General features: G+C 33.9%; 1 protein-coding gene across 2 annotated transcripts; it reads right to left on the reverse strand.

Annotated features, from left to right (window-relative positions):
• Nucleotides 1-675: 675 nt before the first annotated feature.
• Nucleotides 676-17,937, reverse strand: LOC128158452 (uncharacterized). Of its 2 annotated transcripts, XM_052821308.1 has the most exons (4): nucleotides 17,784-17,937; nucleotides 4,947-5,026; nucleotides 3,183-3,744; nucleotides 676-815 (listed from the first exon to the last, which is right to left on the reverse strand). In XM_052821308.1, exons 2-4 carry the CDS (start codon nucleotides 5,014-5,016, stop codon nucleotides 812-814), a joined length of 636 nt encoding a protein of 211 aa, XP_052677268.1. In that variant the 5' UTR covers nucleotides 5,017-5,026; nucleotides 17,784-17,937; the 3' UTR covers nucleotides 676-811. The 2 variants fall into 2 exon arrangements, with proteins under 2 accessions (XP_052677268.1, XP_052677266.1); XM_052821306.1 differs by lacking the exon at nucleotides 676-815 and having other exon boundaries at nucleotides 2,840-3,744.
• Nucleotides 17,938-20,377: the final 2,440 nt, after the last annotated feature.

Below are 20,377 nucleotides of genomic sequence, written 5' to 3' on the forward strand. Positions count from 1 at the left end.
AAGTGCTTTTTATTCTTATATAATGAAGCAAAATATAAACACATTAAATATTTTTTTATTGAGCAACTATAGATATATAAACAAGTATGCAGGTTTATCCGTTGATATAATCTTTGAACATCATAGAAGATTGGATAGAAAGAAATGGTTGATATGTTTCAAATTTTCAATACAATATTGTTCCGATATAAAAGTTCATTTTCCAACCCACTCCCCCTGTCTTTTCTCTGACCAGATATTTCGTTTTCCCATAAGGAAATCGCTGTAACGTTTTCCCATAAGGAAATCGCTATAGCGTTTTCTGGGAAAAAATCTTTTTCCAAGAAATTCCGAATAACGTTTTTGGACATGATTTCTTTTTCCTAGAAATTCTGAATATCTTTTATCATTTAGACGCTTTCCGAGAAACTCCGAAAAACGTTTAATTTGACCTAGACGCTTGCCGAGAAATTCCGAAAATCGTTTTGGTAATCCGCGCTTCCCGAGGAACTCCGAATACCTTTTCCCGAGAAATTCGGAGTACTTTTTAGATCTCTGATTTTCCGTAGGATTCTCAGCCATTTTTTGGTTATCACTATTATCTACTTCTTCGCTTAAATCTTTAATAACGGGGGAGTGAATAGAATCCGAACAATTTTCGTCCAAAGTATTCTGTAATTTAAGATGATCAGTATCAAAAGTTTCGGCGTTTTCCAAGTCTCCCCCTTTGATGTTGAGTGGAGAGTCAGCTAATAATGGATCGTCTGGTGTACCAATTCTGGTTTCTGTCAATCCTCTTATTGCAGAGCTAAGAAGATTCTCCTGATCGGAATCATCTAAAAAAAGGAGAACAAGAAGATGATTTATTTAATTTTCTCTCGAATCCAATATCAAAAGACAATATTAGTAGTCATGTTTCCTGGTTGTGTCCTTTAACAGAAATGTTTCAAATGATACACTTATACCCCCCCCCCCCCCCCACGTTTGTATTTGTCCATTAAAAGTACAGCTTGCAGATCAAAAACTAGATTGTGAAAATAATATAATGTCTTATTATTGATATGTTGTATCCCAAAATATTTCATTTATCGATCAAAAATAAATTGTACGAGATGGCAGAATCATTACAAAACTTCAGATTGTGTTATTTTGATAGTCAGACATGAAAGAAATACATTGCTTCCCCACCGCCCGCACCTAACCCCCAATTTCAAGCATGGACATCTACAACTATCGGTTAAAGTTTAGAAATATTGTAATATTGATCATGTAAGGTGACAAATTCCGCAGAGGCAGAATCAATGTATGATGAAATATTGTTCAAAGAAACTTAAAGATAGCATTCCAATAAATACATGTACATGTAATAATATACAAGTCTATAATATATAGTATATAAGTTTGATATCGCTCAATATCACATGTTACTACAACATAATCACAAGATAGCCGATCGCCACTGCATTCAGTTAGCATGCAACATTTGATGTCTGAATAATGCATATTCCATACAAGAGTTTTAAATATCGCCATGCACAAGATTTCATGTCCACTAAAAACCTGTGCACACATGCGTATTGCATACACTGTATATACAATATGTGTAATTATTTGAAAAAAAAATGAAATAATAAAAAAAATTAGAAACAATTCTTATGTTTTATGATGAAATATAGGAATTTGATGGAAGGAAAAAGTAAACTAATGAAACATCGTGTTCATTCAATTACGAACTACAAGAAGTATTATCCCATCTCTACTCAAGGAAATGAACGCTGGTGTTTTATTGACCAAAACCAGGGTGACTTCATGAAGATGCTGCATACAACCTTTGTGTGTTACACATAATACACTAAGTACTATACACATGTATTTCATGCATGCTCACATGCGCAATACTCATCCTATGAACATGCAACAAGCGCCGCTCGCTCGCTTCTTAACGAACAGTTACTTCCTATTTACATGTAATTCAGCTATTTTTTTTTTTTATTTATAAACTATCCCAGTATTGCATAAGACAGCTGATTAGATCTATCAACTTTGGAAATTAAATTAAATTCAGTATAAAAAGTCACTATCATAGTATTGTACTTTTCCGAGGAATTTAATTAGTAAAATGTTGTAACAAGATCTTTTTATAAACCTTATATATACTAAAGTCTGAAAGTTTTTACAGCTTGACATACTAGAAATAGATTTTGATTTCAAGCTTTGGGGAAAACCCCATAGTTTAATTCACGTGCAATACTGTGACGTAACGATAGAAACGTCTGTTTTCTCAAATATCATTACATGCATTTCGTTTGGATTTCAGTCTATGTTTATATGTTTTATATACCTAATACAAATAGATCGACCTCGGGCTTAGCCCCCGGTTGATAGATTCTCACTAGGTCTATAAAACGTGTTTATTTCATCAAATTTGATACATTTTATGAAATATTTTATGGCGGTTTTAACAAACTATGCTCATTTTCCTTTTGTGTATTAAAAAAAACAGGACGTGGGAACTAGGTGTTAACGCATGCGCAGGGAACAATTAGTAGCTATTGGAATTTTTTCTAGTGGTGTCCTCGCAAACGCTAAATCCATCTTGAAATATTTTTTTTATTTATGAAAGGTAAAAAATGTTGATAACTTAAAAATAAAGCATCTCAGACAATACATTCTCTTTAAAGAATTTATCTAGAGTTTTTGCGTTTGTCTGTTTTTAAGATGTCCTTTAAAGTCATGCGATGGAACTAGGTTTGCAAAGTACAATGTCTTATGGAATAGGAGAAGGGTTACCAAAAGGTTTGCTTTGACGAAGGAATTCATTGCAATGAAAAACGAGGTTGACTCACAGACAGGTTTGGACTTACGATATGGACCCTTGCTGGTATTGTACTTGTGCTCTATGCGCCTGAGTGGGTTGCTCGCTCCGCCTACCTACATACATGGGTGGCTCGAAACGCTTTTGGAGTAATTGACTATGCGCTTGCTTGGCGCTCGCCAAGTCTGCTATTAAACTATTTCTTTTTCCTATAAACACTGGAGTTTCAAAACGCTTAAACTTTTGACTGGACGAATTTGATAAGCTGTCCTCATCATCTGGGATGTCTAAAACCCCACTCCCCGTGTCAGCTGCAGAATAAAAGTTATCGCCATTGAGCAAAGAATCTGCAATACTATCGCGCATGCGCAACTCGTCTGGCACTGACCTGCGTAGTGCTATATAGCTATAATAAATAGGTTTGTCGTCTGTATCCGCCCGCCGCCGCCCAACAAAAAGAGGCGTTCCTCGTTTTCCCACAAGTTTTGGGTTGTTCATATTGCCTCCTCTCCCCACCACAAGGTGCATGCGACGTTTTCCTACAAAAAAGGGAGCCCTGCGCTTGCCGACGAACATCGGTAGATTTCCTCTCTTGTTCATGTCGAACTCTGAAATGTCTTCGGGAACCAAAATGGTGGACCTCTTTAATTCTTCACGGGGTGAAAAGCGTTTAAAGCCAAGGATCGGAGCTGTTCTTTTTCCAAGCGGGTTGCTATCGCGCTTGCCGACAAATAACTGTCTATTCATGCGAGCCTCACGCTCAAATGCGTCGTCTGCGTCACTAGGATAAATGTCAAAAGGCTCTTGGCTCAGGAGTTCGTCCCGAATGGCTGCCTCCAAGCTTAGCAATGCGTCGTCGTTTTCGTCATCGCGTTTGCCGATGAATTTCGGAACAAATGGCGACCGCTTGACCCTGTCGTCTGCTTTCCCCGCTGCTTTTGTCTGCTCCTCTAAGTTGCAAAAATAGAATAAGAATATTTAAATTCCAGCAAGAATTGAGATCGTTTACATACAGTAACCAAAATGACGCAAGATTCATTTGCATATTTCATCATAAAAGTTTATGTAGAACATAAAAATTAAACCCTTTTATTTAATATACATGCAATTGTAAATTTATTAGTACGCTATAGCAACAACTTCGCCCCACAATTGCCAACGTAAAATTAGTGACCATACTACTGCTAAGTGCGGCTCCCTTTCCAGACAATTGCGAGCAAACCATCTCGATCGGATTTTCCCGATAAAACGTTATGATCTCAAAATTAGCGTCCATTGTCAAAATTCTTAAATAACGCAATTATGTAAAATATTCCATGCTCTATTTGTCACCCCAATATCTTACCTTGGTATGGAAGGCCGTGCAGCTACGGCTTATGTAAATCAATCATCTATTGTATCATTGATATAAACACAGTCGTTCCTTTTATATCGCATTTGATTTTTTTTAGCATTATTATTTTCAGACAATATCTTATTTTTCTTTTTAATCTCACATTTCTCTAAGAGCTTGGAGCTAACTTTATCCTCAGTGTTGTTGTATTTTTTTTTTTGTTTTTTTGTTTTTTTGTTTTTTGATTTTTTTTGTGTAGTAAAATCCTATCAAAACCTTGGTTTTCACAACTTTACAAATTAAATCCGCCTTTTCACCTTCTCTTATATCCTACGAGCTGAACATCTCTTCGCGCATTTAGTTATTCCTCTCGTTACGAAACCCGGTGATTTAGTGCGACCATCCCTAATCGAGAATTCTGCTGTAAGACTTGCTAATGCAGTCTCATCCTTTGTAATCAGACACAATTTCAACGATATCGTCTATCCGCATCCACTTTATATGTATGCTTTAGTTTCTCTTTATTTCATCTTAATTTCAATTGCCAACCGTTCATAATCTAGCCTCAAGAACGCACAAATTTCTTTTTGGCCTCAAAGACTCATTGACGAATAGATTTCTACTTACAAAATGAACTTACTATAAACCCGCGTAAAAATACGAAGGTTTACTAACAGTAGATATGATATAATCTTTCTTTCGCATATATACAGAGATTGAACTAAATTTAGATAACATTATTATTAGTAAGACTTTTTTTTGGTAGAAAATATATCTTTATAAGATCTAATTTGAATTGCATATTATATTAATACCCACCTGCAGGTTTGGCTTTAATTGAAGAAAACGCCCATAGTAACGTCAGTATTGTTCCAAAGGTCAGCTTCATTTCTTTATATCTAAATTGAAAATAATTTTCAGTAAAAACAATTCATCCTGAAAACTTAGATTTAAAGAGAATGTTTAAAATATTCTGTATTTCATTCCTGATGCTCTGTAAGGATTTTTTTTTATAAAGAGTGCGAAAAGACCTCAGTGGTGACATAGCGAGTAAACGTATTTATATAGATTTACATTCACTTTCTTTCCCTCTATTAAATTGCATTGGTTGATTTGAGTGATATTTACGCATAACACAGAAGACCCAATCACCAAAGTTGGTGCGTATGAATATATTCAGTATTCCTTCAGTATTTCTCGAAGAACATGAACTGACTCTTCTTGCGACTTCAAACCGGATAACGACCTGATATCATACTTACGCTGATAAATATTTCATTGATGTAAATATATTTTGACAGTTAAATGAATTCAATTGATTAATTTCTTAGTATACCAAGAATAAATTCATTAAATTACAAAAAGAAAAAGAAAATTGTGTTATTAGAATTTAAAACGCTGTGCACTATTTTTGTCAGCATATTTCGGCTGTACAATGGTCATTCCGTTAATTTCGCATTGCTCATTGAATAAGACAGAGCTTTTTAAAAATAAATCATATTTGCGGGAATGAAATAAATGTTTAAAAACGTAAATATAAGCATTGAATTATTATTTTTTTAAAGATGTGGTCTCATAACTGCAACAATGAGTGCAAACAAATTATTAGCGCGTTATTCAATTTGTATGCACACACCGTTGCAGTTATGAGACCACATCTTTAAAAAAATAATAATTCAATGGCTTAAATGGCATCTATAACTGTGACCCGTAAGTTAGTATTATTCCATTTAGAACCATTTTAACAAGAGCTTGGACTTTGGGTAGTTGTGTCAAAGAGCAATGTGATGTAGGCCTGTCTATTTCATTGCAGGCCACTCAGCCATGGCTCTTTGAAATCAACAAGATTTGTCTGACTTTTGAGTCAAGACTTCACAATCGGTGTATATTTCGCCTGAAACTAGCGTCATTTTTAACTTGTTTTGACGCAAGAAATAGATAGCTACCTCCTACTGAAAGTCCAAGGCCTTGTTAAAATGGTTCTATTTACAATATATGTACAATACATGCATTTTGTTGTTCTCCGTTTTGGAATAAAAATCTGAGAGATATTAGGTTTTCTTCAGAGAGACATGAATATCGTTGCTTTCTGATTTGGTCAACATTGCGGTTATTTTTCAATAACGACAATGAAATGAAAAATGATTCTGCAAATTTGTCAATATGTTTTTAATATATATTACATCATAATTGATAAAAAAAAAACCCGAAAACAACTTATTATAGGAGAGTTCATATGCACCAGCCGAATAGGCTGCGCGTACGTATGCATAGGTACATGTATGTATTTCAAAGGATACTGATGTCCCTTTGTATTCATGTAGGTAGATGAAGAGATTGAAAGATCAGGGTTTTTTTAATAGATGCATATAGAATGAAAAGAGGTAATACTCGCAATGTCTTTTGTGTTTTTATTTTTATATGTATAAGAAGAGAAAGAGAAATCATTTTTTTTTATTTGAAAAATAAAGAAAGGAAAGGACATCATGTGCCAACGATGATGTTCACATATCGCATCATGATTATAAATTATTGATTTTATTATAGATGCTAGAATTGAATATTTTCCGGATAATTCAATTTGTCGACTCCGGTACGATTATTACAATTCCCTCAATTCACAAAGCCATGAGTCCATGGATTTTGAACAATGAACAAATCGTTTTTCTTTTCTCGAATGACACTTGTATGTGTTAAATCACATAATATCAAGGGATGTCGCTAATTCATGAATCATATTTTGTTGACTTTAGTCATTTTCTTGATATCAATAGTGCGCAATTATAGGATACACGGGGAATTATGAACGTGCTGTCATCGCGATATATTCTAGATCCAAAAAAGTAATTTGGATGAGGAAATTAGGCAAGGAACACGGAGACTATTTTTTTAGAATAACAATCGTAGTGCAAGTTCGAAAATTTAATGCAATTTGTTGTAAAATATAGAAAGAAGCGAGTCGGAAATTTTTTTGATAAACTGTGACAGAGTCGTAGACAAATCGTGAAGGACCAATCGCAGACGGATCTTTAAAGACCAATTGAAGACATTTGATGATGTTAATGCCATAACACAACAAAGAGAGAACAAATACATTATTAGCTGAACAAAACCTAAACAAGATACTCAGATTTCTGCTGTTTGTTTTCTGAGTTCCAAGTATGTTTAAAGAATACTAAATTATCCAAGAGAATGACAGCTACATTAGATTTCTACAATTTGAATGTTATCACAGCATAGTGCGAGTCATCGGTGGGTCACGCTTGCTTTCGTAAGACTTAAGTGTCTTTTTAACAATATGACAACAGCAGATCCAAGATCTAAAGGAAGAAAGAGATTAATGAAAATTTTCTGTGTTCAATAAAATCATCGCATGAATTTAAAGAAACTTTATTAAGTTTTTTGGAACATTTTCAAACAACAGAAAAAATGTCTGGATTTTCGTTATACAGTCCGTTGCTCATTATATCGCATTTAAGTATACCTATACATTTTTTGTACAATGTTCCGTGCCTGTTTCAGTAAACTTTTCATAAATTAATTTTCATGCTTGTTCTAGAGTCATTCATATATTAAATAGTATGTCTTGGACATTTTCATGAGGAACCAATGCGTACAAGTTCTCCATCGCTCAAATCCAAGTCATAAATAATCAAAGCTTATATCTCACGTATCTAGATACTACAGGTAATGATCGCAATAAACTCTAAGCAATTAACATTTCCACTCGCTGATTACAGGTTTTTATTAATTATCCATGTGTGTATTGGTAGCCGGAAGGGAAGTCTTATCATCATCGTTTCTGTAATTCCGGAATTGAAGTCTTCATAAAAGTATTATTTGTTAACCACGGCAAAAACTATATAGAATGGCCGAAAAGATAGTATATAGTAATTATAATTATTGATGGAAATGAGAAAAATTTTAGTCGTGACAGACGCATTTGAAAAATGGCGTAGGTTTTTTTTTTCAACAAACAATTTTAATTAATGCGAAGACTAATGACGAAATAAAGCGACCTGGGTCCGCGCTGGGACCGTTCAGTGATATAAATGGTTGCGGGAGGCAAATTGCGGATCTCTGATTGGCGAGCATCGGCTCCCTGGGGACACGTGATCAATGCGCAGAGCCAGGACTATTAAAACGGCCATGTCCACAGGTTACCTTAAAAGATCATCGACCAATTCTCGCGAGATTTCAAGGATGAGACTTTGACGATTTGTTTCGGAAAGGTCTGCTTCGGCTTTTTAAAAGGTAGTCTTAAAGGCGATTGCTCTATTGGGTATAATTTTATTTTAATGTCGATGTAAGCGTTTAGATCCATTGGGCCCTCATCTCGACAGTTACTTAAAATAATGGTGCATTAGTTAATAAGTCTTTCTTCAATAAAATTTGCAATGGGAATAGGAGAGGCATATTTATATCAAAACATTCGTCACATAATGGCTAATAACAAAACGTTCATTGTATTTGTAAGAAACCGGAAGATTTTTTCCCGTTTATCCGTTGGAATCATTCTCTTTTTAATGACCGTTTTGTAAATTCCTACGCTTGACAGTTATTCCATAGCGTTGTTTACCCGTCTACCGGAATAGGGATTTCATTCGTCTCCAGGCATTCCCTATGGATATTTCATATGTCAGACTGATTTCATAATCTAGATCCTCAAGTCGCATACATGTACCAGACGGCAGTATTCATTTAATCCTCATTTGCAACATTTTTTTTCTTTCCGAAAGTACATTTCTGAACAGAAAAGGTGTGTGGGAAAAGTCACGAATGTCAGTCAGTGTGAAATTAATTTCATATATCGTTTTTTCTTCTTCCTTTTTTCTATTTTCAATATCAATATACGAAAACCTGTTTGACCATCCCAGCTTGGAAAATTATATACAAAGGAAATCGGTCTAATAAAATCTGAAAAGTTGTATAACTGAAGATTTCTTATTAAACGCGAGAAGTTAATATCCTTGTAAAATTGCGAGAAAAACATCTAGCGGATTTTAAAATCTCGCTTTTATTTTTCGAAAACATGTAAACAAAACGGAACCATCTTTAAGGAAAAAATTTGGCGTTTGCGATATTATGTTTTTGCGATTTCAATTGATGCAAAATGGTTAAATTGCGAAATTGAGTACTCGCGTAAAATAAGGAATTTTCAAAGATAAAAAATATGAAAGTTTGGGTGTGGTAGCAGTTGTAATAATTGTACCAGTGTATACATTTAATATATAGTATATTTACCTACATGTATGTATTTGTATATACTTTTTGTAATTTGTGACTGTTGAAATGAATTTCTCTGCTCAAACTGTTTTTTTTTTATCACAGAGACAAAACAAAGCCGGTTATATAAACAATGAGAAACCTGGACGAGAGCTTTAGTTTAACTGTTGTTTCTTAAAAGTCAGATTCGGTAGCAGATACCTTAAAACTTTAATTTCTTTTTTTTTTTATTTTGATTTTGGTTATAATCATTTTTTTTTTCTTTTGTTGCTTTTTATTGAGGCAAAAAAGAAAGAAGAAGAAAGAAGAGATAGATAAAGAACGAGAACCGTTAATTCAAACGGTCATTAAACCTGCCAGAGTCCGTAGAGTAGCTTAAATCAGTTCTGGCGACTACGAAAATCTCCATGGTTTATTTTAAACAGAACCCTTCAAGTTCAGGTTTACAGTAACGCTATACCAAATCCCTGACAATCTTTTTTGTACAAGCGTTCGCCATTATCGTTAAGTCAAACCCAAAGAACCGGACACAGTGGCAGTCCGACAACGAAACTAATTATCCTCAAATTCTATGTCAAAACGGAAATACCGTTTCTTCTTAACCCCCTTAGACTCCCGCCGCAGCATACGAAAAACATGCCAAGAACAAAAAAAACGCAGGTTTGTCTGTGAATAGACAAAGTCTGTTCTTAACGGACTTCAGCTCAAAGGTCTATAATGTTTTCTTTTATTTTTTTCTCCTGTATTCTCTCCATTCTTGTTGTCATTAAGTGAAAATCTGCATTGAGTATGCCAGACTTCCGCTGTATCGTGGCCGTCTTTGACTGTGGGTATTATCCTCTATCCAATGCCACGGAATAGAATTAAATCCGTGGCGAGTTGTTTGTAATCCTCCATTTACAGAAGTGATATTTAGGCTAAGCAAACTATTTAATTCCCAGTGTGATATTGATTTCTTTTTCCACTATATGTGTTTGTGGCGCGAGATACCACTTTTGTTTTATTAAGAGACCACTATCCACAATTTCCCTCTTCTCATTGCTTCAAATAAGGGAATACTATGTTCATCCAAAAAATAAAATGATTTTGGTTAGTAGTTAAGCCCCCCAAAATAGCAAATAGAGTGTTGTAGCTACAGTTACACACACATTTCTTACTGACTTGACTTCAAATGCATTATCGTATCGATGTCGGAATGATAGACAGAACGAAGGGACAAACAAGATCAAAACACCATCTTGTCTTCCATTTGGAGGTATAGAAAATCGATTTCACATTTATTGGCAAATTCCAACATATCAGTAACCCGCACCTCGGGTTGTCATGGGCTTCTAAGTGTAACCAAAAATGAGAGAGAGAAAAAAACTAAGTTGCGGAGGTTGAACAAGAGAGCAAATAACAAAGACATTTGTTACAGGATGGAGACGTAAAAATGGTGGCTTTTAAACATTTGGTCCAAGTCTGAGAGTTTCAGCTTGTTTCACGCTAGCAACCAACAGATGGTGTGTTTGTTTTCCCCCTTTTCTGAGATTTTAACGAACATTCCAACAGAATAATGCCAAACAAGATCTTTACTTGGGGAAAAAAATTCGTAATTCTCGATCAAATTTCATAGCACTTCCAAGACGGCTTTAAAACGATGTTGTTAACTTTATTCAGTCTTTAATCCGATTTATGATTATCTTTTTTATATAAGGGAGTGTAGTGACTACCTGTAAAAAAAAATCGTTTTGTCTATTTCTTTATTTTAAAATATCCACAAAAGGCGAAAATATGAAATAATCATCAACCACATAATATTAATCGTAATCACACCAGATTGCGCAGAACATGATATGGTGGGGATATTGTTTTTACTGTACATATGAGACAAAAATATATAGTTTGGTTGTGGCATTTTCTTTTGTAGTATTTTGTGTTCCTTTTTCAGACAAAGAAGAGTTTAACTTCGCTAAAATCTAATAACATGTAGATATTTATTTTATTGTACTTATATATTTTGTATAATTGTTATAATTTATTTGGGAAGTAGATATTATAGAAGAATGCCATCTTTTTATGTAATATTTTAAGAATTGTTGTTGTAGTTAGAAAATTGAATACCACTTTGATATGACGTATATTTAAGACCTCACTCAATACTGTACTTCCAAAGTTAAAAGATCTGATATGAAGAGTTTAATGAAAGACTATTTGAATATTCAAATTACTGGTGCTAAAGCATTAATTATGTATAACTATTGCAGTAAAACTCGTTTAGTACGAACACGGATATTGCGAATTCATGGATATAGCGAAGTCATCTTGGATCCCCAGCACACGGTTATAACGAATTACGGATATAACGAAGTAATTTCTTAGGTCCCAGTGACTTCGTTATAACCGAGTTTTGCTGTATACCTGAATTTGGACCCTGTAATGCATTTTAGCATGCATATAGATGTGTATTTACTTAAAAAAATATCCGTGTTAACATTTTACAACTAACCAATGCACAGCTCTGTACAATAGCACATAAAATATACTAAATCACTTCCCTCTCATCGGATCATATTTCTCTCTCAATTCAGCATTGTTTTCATGCCAATGGATGGTAACATTTGACAAATGCTGTTTAGTTGTAAATTTGTCCCTTGCCATTTGACAATAAATACATTTCGTACCAAAAACCATCAGAAGAAATTGGAGTATTGGTCGCATTGAGTGGCCCCCAATCGGCGCAGAAATTGAAATAAAGAGACTGCCAGTACTTGCTAGTACAGCTTCCTTCATTACGCGTTTATCCCTCCCTTGCCGCGCTTGTTGATATGAATTTCCCCGCAGATTTCACAAATTATACTAGCGTGTTTGGTCAATTGTAAAAGATGCTTCATTTGCAAAGAGACGTCTTGTTGTCACTTTGATCTCTTAATCTCTTACTTTAATGTGAATGTAGAGATGAGGGAGTGGAGGGGAGGGGGGGTTATAACGCTTGTTTTGGCGTTTGAGGCATTTTAAAAACAGGTTCAAGTACATGTGCAATCGCGTTTGCTGTTTCTTAAATATTTCAAAGCACTTTAAGAAATGTCCTGGGTGTGAGAGAGAGAGAAAGAAAGAGAGAGAGAGATAAGAGAGAGAGAGAGAGAGAGAGAGAGAGAGAGAGAGAGAGAGAGAGAGAGAGAGAGAGAGAGAGTAAATATGTCTTTTTGTTGTCTGATTAAGCATTATCTTGTTGCTACAGATATAAAACGTGCGATGAACCAGTTCTATTCATTTATACAAAACTTATTAGAGACTACGATTTCAAGCCTTCTTTTCTTGATTTGAACCAAAGCAGTTTCGAAAACAGTTACTCAGTAGCTATCCATTGCTATAAAATTATCGAAAGACAAAAAGTTTACGCATGGGTGTGAGGAAATGGCGAAAATTGGCAACATACTCCATTGTAGAAATAAGATATAAAAATCCGTAATCCCATATCATTTGAAAAGAAAAGAATTATTTTTGGTCACATTTGATTATTTGTGTGGATTTTATGCGTCTGGATATTTTTGCGACAATTTTAGGTTTACGACATTTGTATCATGTTACGGTATAAGAATGTATGTTTCGACGATTATTTAAACGGTGCCTTGCATGTTGTAATAATTTTAATTAATTATCTGTCAAACTGTACGATATGCCTTCATCAAGATTACTCATAAATATATAATAATTGCAAATTAAATACGCTGATAAATATTGGAAAGGAGAGATACGTTCAGTGATTAAAATGGCGACGCCTGTAGAAATAGTCCAAGACCTGATTGGACATAGATTTTCCGATTGACACGCTTCACCTTACATAAGACAAAAATTAAACCAGCCACTGAAGTAACAGAATTATGTATATACAGGTGACATGAATGATTTCAGGTGTCCACGTCTTAATGCTACATAATGCTACACGTTAATCGGATCCCATACTTTTCAACATGATACCAATAAACAAGAACAAAACTGATACTATGCACACCTAATACGATATCGCACTTAAGATATGATTCCGGCATCATTTTCTAAGTTTTAAATAAATTCCATTTTTATGAAACAGAATACCGTATATCCGGTAATTTTCGCGATGATCTAATTTTCGCTTTTTTCGCGAACTCTTTTAAATCGCAAAATATTGAATACGCAGAAATTATATCCTGTACCATTTTCTGTAGGACACTTTTCAAATCGCAAAAAAATTTGTGACACGCGAAACAAAACGGATGTACGGTAATCGTTTAGGTTTTGCCAATACATTGATAGGAATCATCATTTGAATCCCACACAGCGATGTTCAAAACCAATTCCTGCATTATTGGAAGGGATATATTTTTTGAAAATTGAATTTCATCTTGCAAATACCAACAAGTATGTCATTGAATCAGTGTCATTTATCCTCTTTTTATTCTCATAGTATGTTTTGTTAGCCTTCGCACATGTACATGTACATTCTTAAGTCACTCAGACAAGTTAATACATGAAATATTTGCTCGCCATGCAGCACTTTATTTGGTTCTTGAAAAAATGATAACTATATTTGGAAAGTTGTGAAACGAAATACAAAATTCATTACAATATTTATTTCATTTTCGCAAAAGTTTTGCATTGTGTAAATGATTTTTTGGTGTTGTTTTTTGGGGCTTTTATTTTTGCTTGTTTTTTTTTTTTTTTTGAAATGGGTGGGGATGGGGGTAAGGGGGTAAATAAACATGTACAACATTATTATGCCAAAGTTGGACGAAGAAAAACCGCTCGTAGTTTTTTAACTGACTCTGACCATCAAAAAATTAGAAATGCAACTGATACCTTTCATTTAGATTTTTTGGGTAATCCCCCACTTAAAAAGAAAAACTACAAAGTATCCACAATAATCAATTAAAGTTTTGAATGATATGCATAAATATTCGAAAAGAAAAAAAACATAGCAGTGCGCATGTGCAAAGCGTTTTATAAATGAATTTCCGTTTCTCAGGGGAGAAAATGCATGACTTATCAGTCCAGTTGTATCACAAGATAAAGAATGCTGATGTCAAACCGACGGTCTCAGTAACTATCAGCACCTAAGACAGATTCGTGCGTTAATCTTTCTTTGTCTAAAACGAGGCCCTCGGGATTCCTCGGAAGGAATCGATCTATAACGCAGCGACAACATCAAGTGCCGATTTTTTTTTTTCAAAACGATCGACGAAAATAAATGATTTCCTAATGCATTATTAAGTTGAAGACCAGAAAAAACATGCGTTCTAACTTTCTTATCCTGAATTTTGATGAATTTTGGGTTTTTTAAAAAAATCATTCTTTGAATATTTGATTGAACATCTTTTGTTTTTCATGAATGAAATATTAATTCAAAATTGCTTTGCAGTTTTATAGAGCATTCTCCGTCATTTAATTAAAAGTAATGCTGTGCTGATTTGTATTTGAAGAAACGCTTATGTAACTCCAACCATCTTTCTTCATGTAATGCTGTAACGCCCATGGTTTCAATATAAAAACGGACATTTTAAGTTTGCAATGTATATATAAACTGGTATTGCACGCAACACTTTATTTAGTTTAATGAATGATTAACAAAACTTGACCATTTATTATCACAGATTTACCGATACCTGATCAAGCGTATTGGATATCAGTATATCGGTTGTGAATTAATATCATCGAGTCTTCACCAGTGTTTAATCAATTATTAATTTTCATAATAGAAGATAGCTTGCGTGACCGAGCGTACAGATCAGTTCGTTGATAACGTTTGCCCGTAAAGCAAGAATTATCCGATAGTCAACACGTGTGCCTAAACATATAAATGTACCATGACTATTACGAAAATCAACACTCTGACAATTTTGCGAGTTCGTCAGATTAAGTCATAACTTTACTTTCGATTCTAGTATCTATAAAAAAAAGAATATGCTTAGAGTTACATTAGCATAGTCATTTATACTATCATGAATGTTCATTGCCTGAAAGCTGACAAATTACAGCTAGAGTAACTGTTACTAAGTTACCGTCGAGCTACATCTTAAGACGAGTCTTAAGTTGATCGTAGGACGTTCCTAACTTTTTTCTTAAGTCATAAATCTTAGAAACACACTTTTGTCCTATCTTAGTTTCGTGAACATGCCTGCTGGTCATTCTCTGGGCACCTATCCGTGAACCAGACGACAGCGGTGCATGTATTAAATGTTTCTGAATTATTCATAGAGACCATATTGCAGTACAACGTATTTATAGGAAACCAATATCAAGATTTGATTTCATTCTCAGATTGGCTTTTAAATGAATCTTACTTCTACTGTTTATATTCGTTGTTTAACCCCCCCCCCCCCCCCCCCCAAACCAACCGTACTGAAAAAACCAAAACAAACAAACAAAAAGAAAACAAAAGAAGGACCATGAAAAAATCGTGCACCTTAATTACTCTGTCTCGTTATTTAAGCCTCTCATATACATGTGAATATGATATGGTCATTCAACGCCCAATATTTTTATTAGAATTAATTTTGTCGCTAAAATCAAAAATGAGATATTTAGAAAATATTGTATTTAAATACATTTACACCAATTTTTTTTAACGAACTATACGGCTTATCTCAAATCGTGTCGCGAAATCTAATACGTATACTGGTATTGTACATATTCATATCTATAAAAAGATTTGCGGGCATGTTGAAAAATATTAATGCGTGCTGCATGTCACTTTGTGTCTTTTTAATTTAACGGATGACAGTCAATACTAAAAAATCATGACAATTTTTCATGTTCCAACTTAAAAAAAAACCAATACAACGTGACATGCTTGTGTCATTACGTTCTCGCAAATCTGCTAATAAAGCATGCAAGTCTTTTAGTTAAAAATGGGAAGCATTATTTCTTAACTTTATAAAGCATAAAAAAGTAAATAAAAATCAGTTTTTTTTGTACTAACAAAATAAAGCTTTATCGAGCAGAAATCCCTTTTAAATTGTCTTTCGTTGCCACAATCTGCTTTACAAGATTACTTATCGTAGAAAAAATAAAATTCTGATTTCATTTTTTTTAAATTTCGATATTACAAACTCAGAAAACCATCGTGTAGTTCTGATTCTTAGATTTCCTGATGGTCAACTAATTTCTTTACAAATATTCATATTGTTAACATTATTGAAAAAAAAAACCAAAAAAACTGACGGAAACAAGCCACAAATATCCCAAGGACAAACTTCATCATGAACCACACAATTGTAAGAACGATATTATTAAATGAAAAACAGGAAGAATAAAGCAAGAATTTTTGCATTTTAATAACTTTTCTTCTCGGGTTCTTATGCTTCGAAATGTATACAACAATTTGATATTGTATATCCTCAATCCCAACAACGCCGCAAAGTAACCAGAAGTCACCTTTGAATGAATGGAGATATTATTAAAAAAAATAATAATAATAAAATCGTTTTCAGCTGAAATTTGAGAAATCCGATTTAATTCTTGGAAAACAATAAAAGAAAAAAAAAAGTAAGTGTTTCGTATATTAGATAACTTTTTGGGTGCTCAACAAGATTGAATTTGTCGTGACGCGGATTTTTTTTTCTTGGGTTTTTGAGGGGGGATTGCCGCGATACACTCAGAAAGTCTCATCAAACGAAATATGGAAGCTAGCTTAGGTTCATTCATTAGTATCCCTTTGTTTAATCAGTCTGTAGAAAGCTCATGAACCGAGTAACATCGGAAGCCACAAATGACTCCAATGAAATCCAATAGGAGAAACTGAGTGTCGCATTGTAGGAAAACAGGGGCCTTTGGCGCAAGGATACATTTCCCGTGCATAAAGAAATCAAAATGTCACAGAGATTGAGAGATGGGTTTTTAGCTCATTCATTTTCTTCTTCAAAGGGAAAAAAAAGAGAATTTGTTTCCATCTGTGAATTACTGATAAATGTGAAAATGTTTATACAAATTAAGTAGGTCGTTAATGAAATGTTTCGATTTTTATTATCGTCGATCAAAATTAAACACGTCAAGCCGATGAGCGCAACAGAGGAGCGTAATTAAAGAAATTAGCACTCGTTTGCCTCAGGTGCAAGCTATTTAGATGATTTAACCAGACCATACCGCTCTTGTACGACGTCCCTTCTTCACAGAGTCGCGGTGGTTTCAATCGGAAATTATAAAATCACTTATTGTTCCATAATTGGCAAAATGAATCGCTGTTCCAATTAGGAAACGGTTTTGTGCATGCAACAATATCTAATTACCGAAAGGATACTGATCACCACCAGATTATCAGATTATTGAAAGAAAATACATATAAAAAGAACCCCTTTTTGAAATCAAATTCTTTACTTTGACTTTTGTTGCTCAAAATTAATTTTAAATTGATAGAATTGTTTTCAACTTTGAAAAAAAAATGTTACTTGCTTGTCGTGTATTTTTTCTACCAACCTTAAGATGCTACAAATTCCTTCGCCGATGTTTCACAAATGCCTCTGATCTTGTGTCAACAAGCCGTTTCGTCTCCTTTTTCAATTTATTTCTCTCGTATCTCTGCAATTAGAGAATTATGTATCTCTATTTATGCCCAGCGCGTAAAGACAAGAAATGTCAATAATAAAGTAGGCGGGGTTTTGGTGACGTCATCAATTTGCCGCCTTAGAAATTCTACTTGAGGGAAAAACAACCTATGACGACATGTGGTTGTTTCGCAAGGTTGTATTGGAAAGTGTGATAATTATGATCGCGGGGACTGGTATCTCCCCTCAGCTTTTAAGTAGGAGCAGAATCAGACTGAAGGCTATGTCAATATCACTTATTCTCCGGAGACAATAGATGAATTATTAATCAAATCCAATGCTATGCGCAAGGCGTGATTTTCGGCAGAAGTATCTTATTTCATCTTTAAAATATTAGAACATTAAATCTTGCCATTTTTACGAGTCCCATTCTGCAGATCTAGACCATATCTATATAGAGTTCTAGCCAAGGCCCGGTGTTAATGTGTAGAATTGTATAGACTTTAATAATCTTAAAGCGGTCTGCTGCAGACACAGTGGACAAAGGTTAATGACAATCTGCGGGTTAGTGCAGAAGTTGAAGCAATTTCATTCCTATGAGCGCAAAACATGATCTAGATCATACCTTGTATCATTATCATCATCATTAAAAGACAGTCTAGATAATTGCAAATTTGTTCCGATCGAGATTTATTCACATTAAATTGATATGGATACTTAAAATTTTCATTATTTAAAGTGACGCAGAAATCACCGAAAAAAAAGTCCATGTTTGAAATTAATTGACCAATTTTTTTTTTTGCATTTCCCACTTTTTTTTAAAACATGTTTTGAGGGGTTTTTCTTTATGAATTCAGAATCCTTATTTTCAGAATCAAAGGAGCATAAAGCTGATGAATAGTAAAACCAGATACATGTAATTGTTGACGGGTCAAATGCCCGGTCAAAAAGCAACATACAGCTACAACATACAGCTATTGTCAATCCTTCATCCGTTCATTGTCAATAGTTTAAGAAGAAATTTTATTCAGAAATATACACAGAAGTACATAAATGAATATGGATTGAACAGCAGACAAACAATAGCCCATAATATTTAGTTCTATCCATTAAAGATCAAGGTATATATTCAATTATATTTATAATAGCAGTAGTGTAAACATTGATTTTAAGTTTTACATATACATTTTACTTAGTACTTATACATGTAGAGAATACAAACTGTCTTTCAATTCATTATGCCTTTTCAAATCCCCAAGTTCCCAAGTACTACTGCAAATTGTTTTCATTCTCTTTTTTCTATCTACCTTCAGATACATTGCTTCGTTTCTTAAATAATAGCTAAAGCTATATAAATTCACATGCATATCTATCCGAATTTTATTTCCAGTATGGGAGCTTCCAACCTGCAGCTACAATGTATGAAAAAGGCTGGATGGTAATGGTCATTTTAAAATTATATTAATATCCTTTGGGTTATTGAAACTCTGTGTAAAGTTATGATAAAATATTTCTAAAAAAATTTTTTTGGAGAATTTTGATTTATCCTCTTTGCTAAATGATAGTTTATGGCCAAAAATATCATACTATAGATAAACGCGAACAATTAATATTCGCGTAAAATCGCGAGTAGCAACCCTCACGGACTTTAAAATCTCTATAAATTTTCAGACAGCTTTGAACTACATGTATATGAAATTATAAAAATTGATGGGTTTTTTCTACCAATTGGTGCTTTTTTAATTTGATTTTCGCATTCTCGCGATTTGACACAAACCAGCGGAATCGCAGAATTAAGTATTCGCGTAAAATAAAGAATTTACAGTATTTAACATTTTAAGCCAGAATGTTCATGTACCCGTTTTGTCTATATTTCAAAATTAAATTCAGGTCTGGAAAAAAAAACCCAAACAAATCCAAGTTTCATTCGTGATCCATAAATTCTTGAAAACAGCGAATTAAAATCAAATAAATCACATATAATAGAAATGTTTAAGAAACACAAGATCATAATTTACAGGTAAAATGATATTTGTCTGCCTTACAAATCAGAGCTTGGAAACGAAGCATTAACAACAAAATATCAAGATCCTTTAGAGGGCTAAATTTGACGTCTTTCCTTTGCAGTGTAAAGTGAAGACGTTCAGAACGAATTGTGGATGCATTTTTTTTTTTTGGTTTGGTTCCTTTCTACATTTCTTTTAATTAGCTGCCTTCTTTGCCATTTCATAATTATATCAAAATAAAAAAAAACCACCTCTCCCAGCGTTAATATAAGGACTATATGTAAGATCAGGACGACGCAGTAGGTATAAGCCTTCTATGCACGCACTTAGCTTGAGGTAATGGGACTTACACCTACCTTGGTATTAAAATAAACCAACAATTTGATGCATTTTTGGAGTGTTGTACTCTTTTCATACCGTGAGCACCTTTTATTTAGAAAATGGTTTTGGAAGTCACCAAATACTCTTCTTGCTCATTTATCTTTTTCTTTTTTTTTTCAATATAGCACGCAGAAAATGT

This window comes from Crassostrea angulata, chromosome 8, assembly GCF_025612915.1.
Source record: "Crassostrea angulata isolate pt1a10 chromosome 8, ASM2561291v2, whole genome shotgun sequence".
Lineage (NCBI taxonomy): Eukaryota > Metazoa > Mollusca > Bivalvia > Ostreida > Ostreidae > Magallana > Magallana angulata.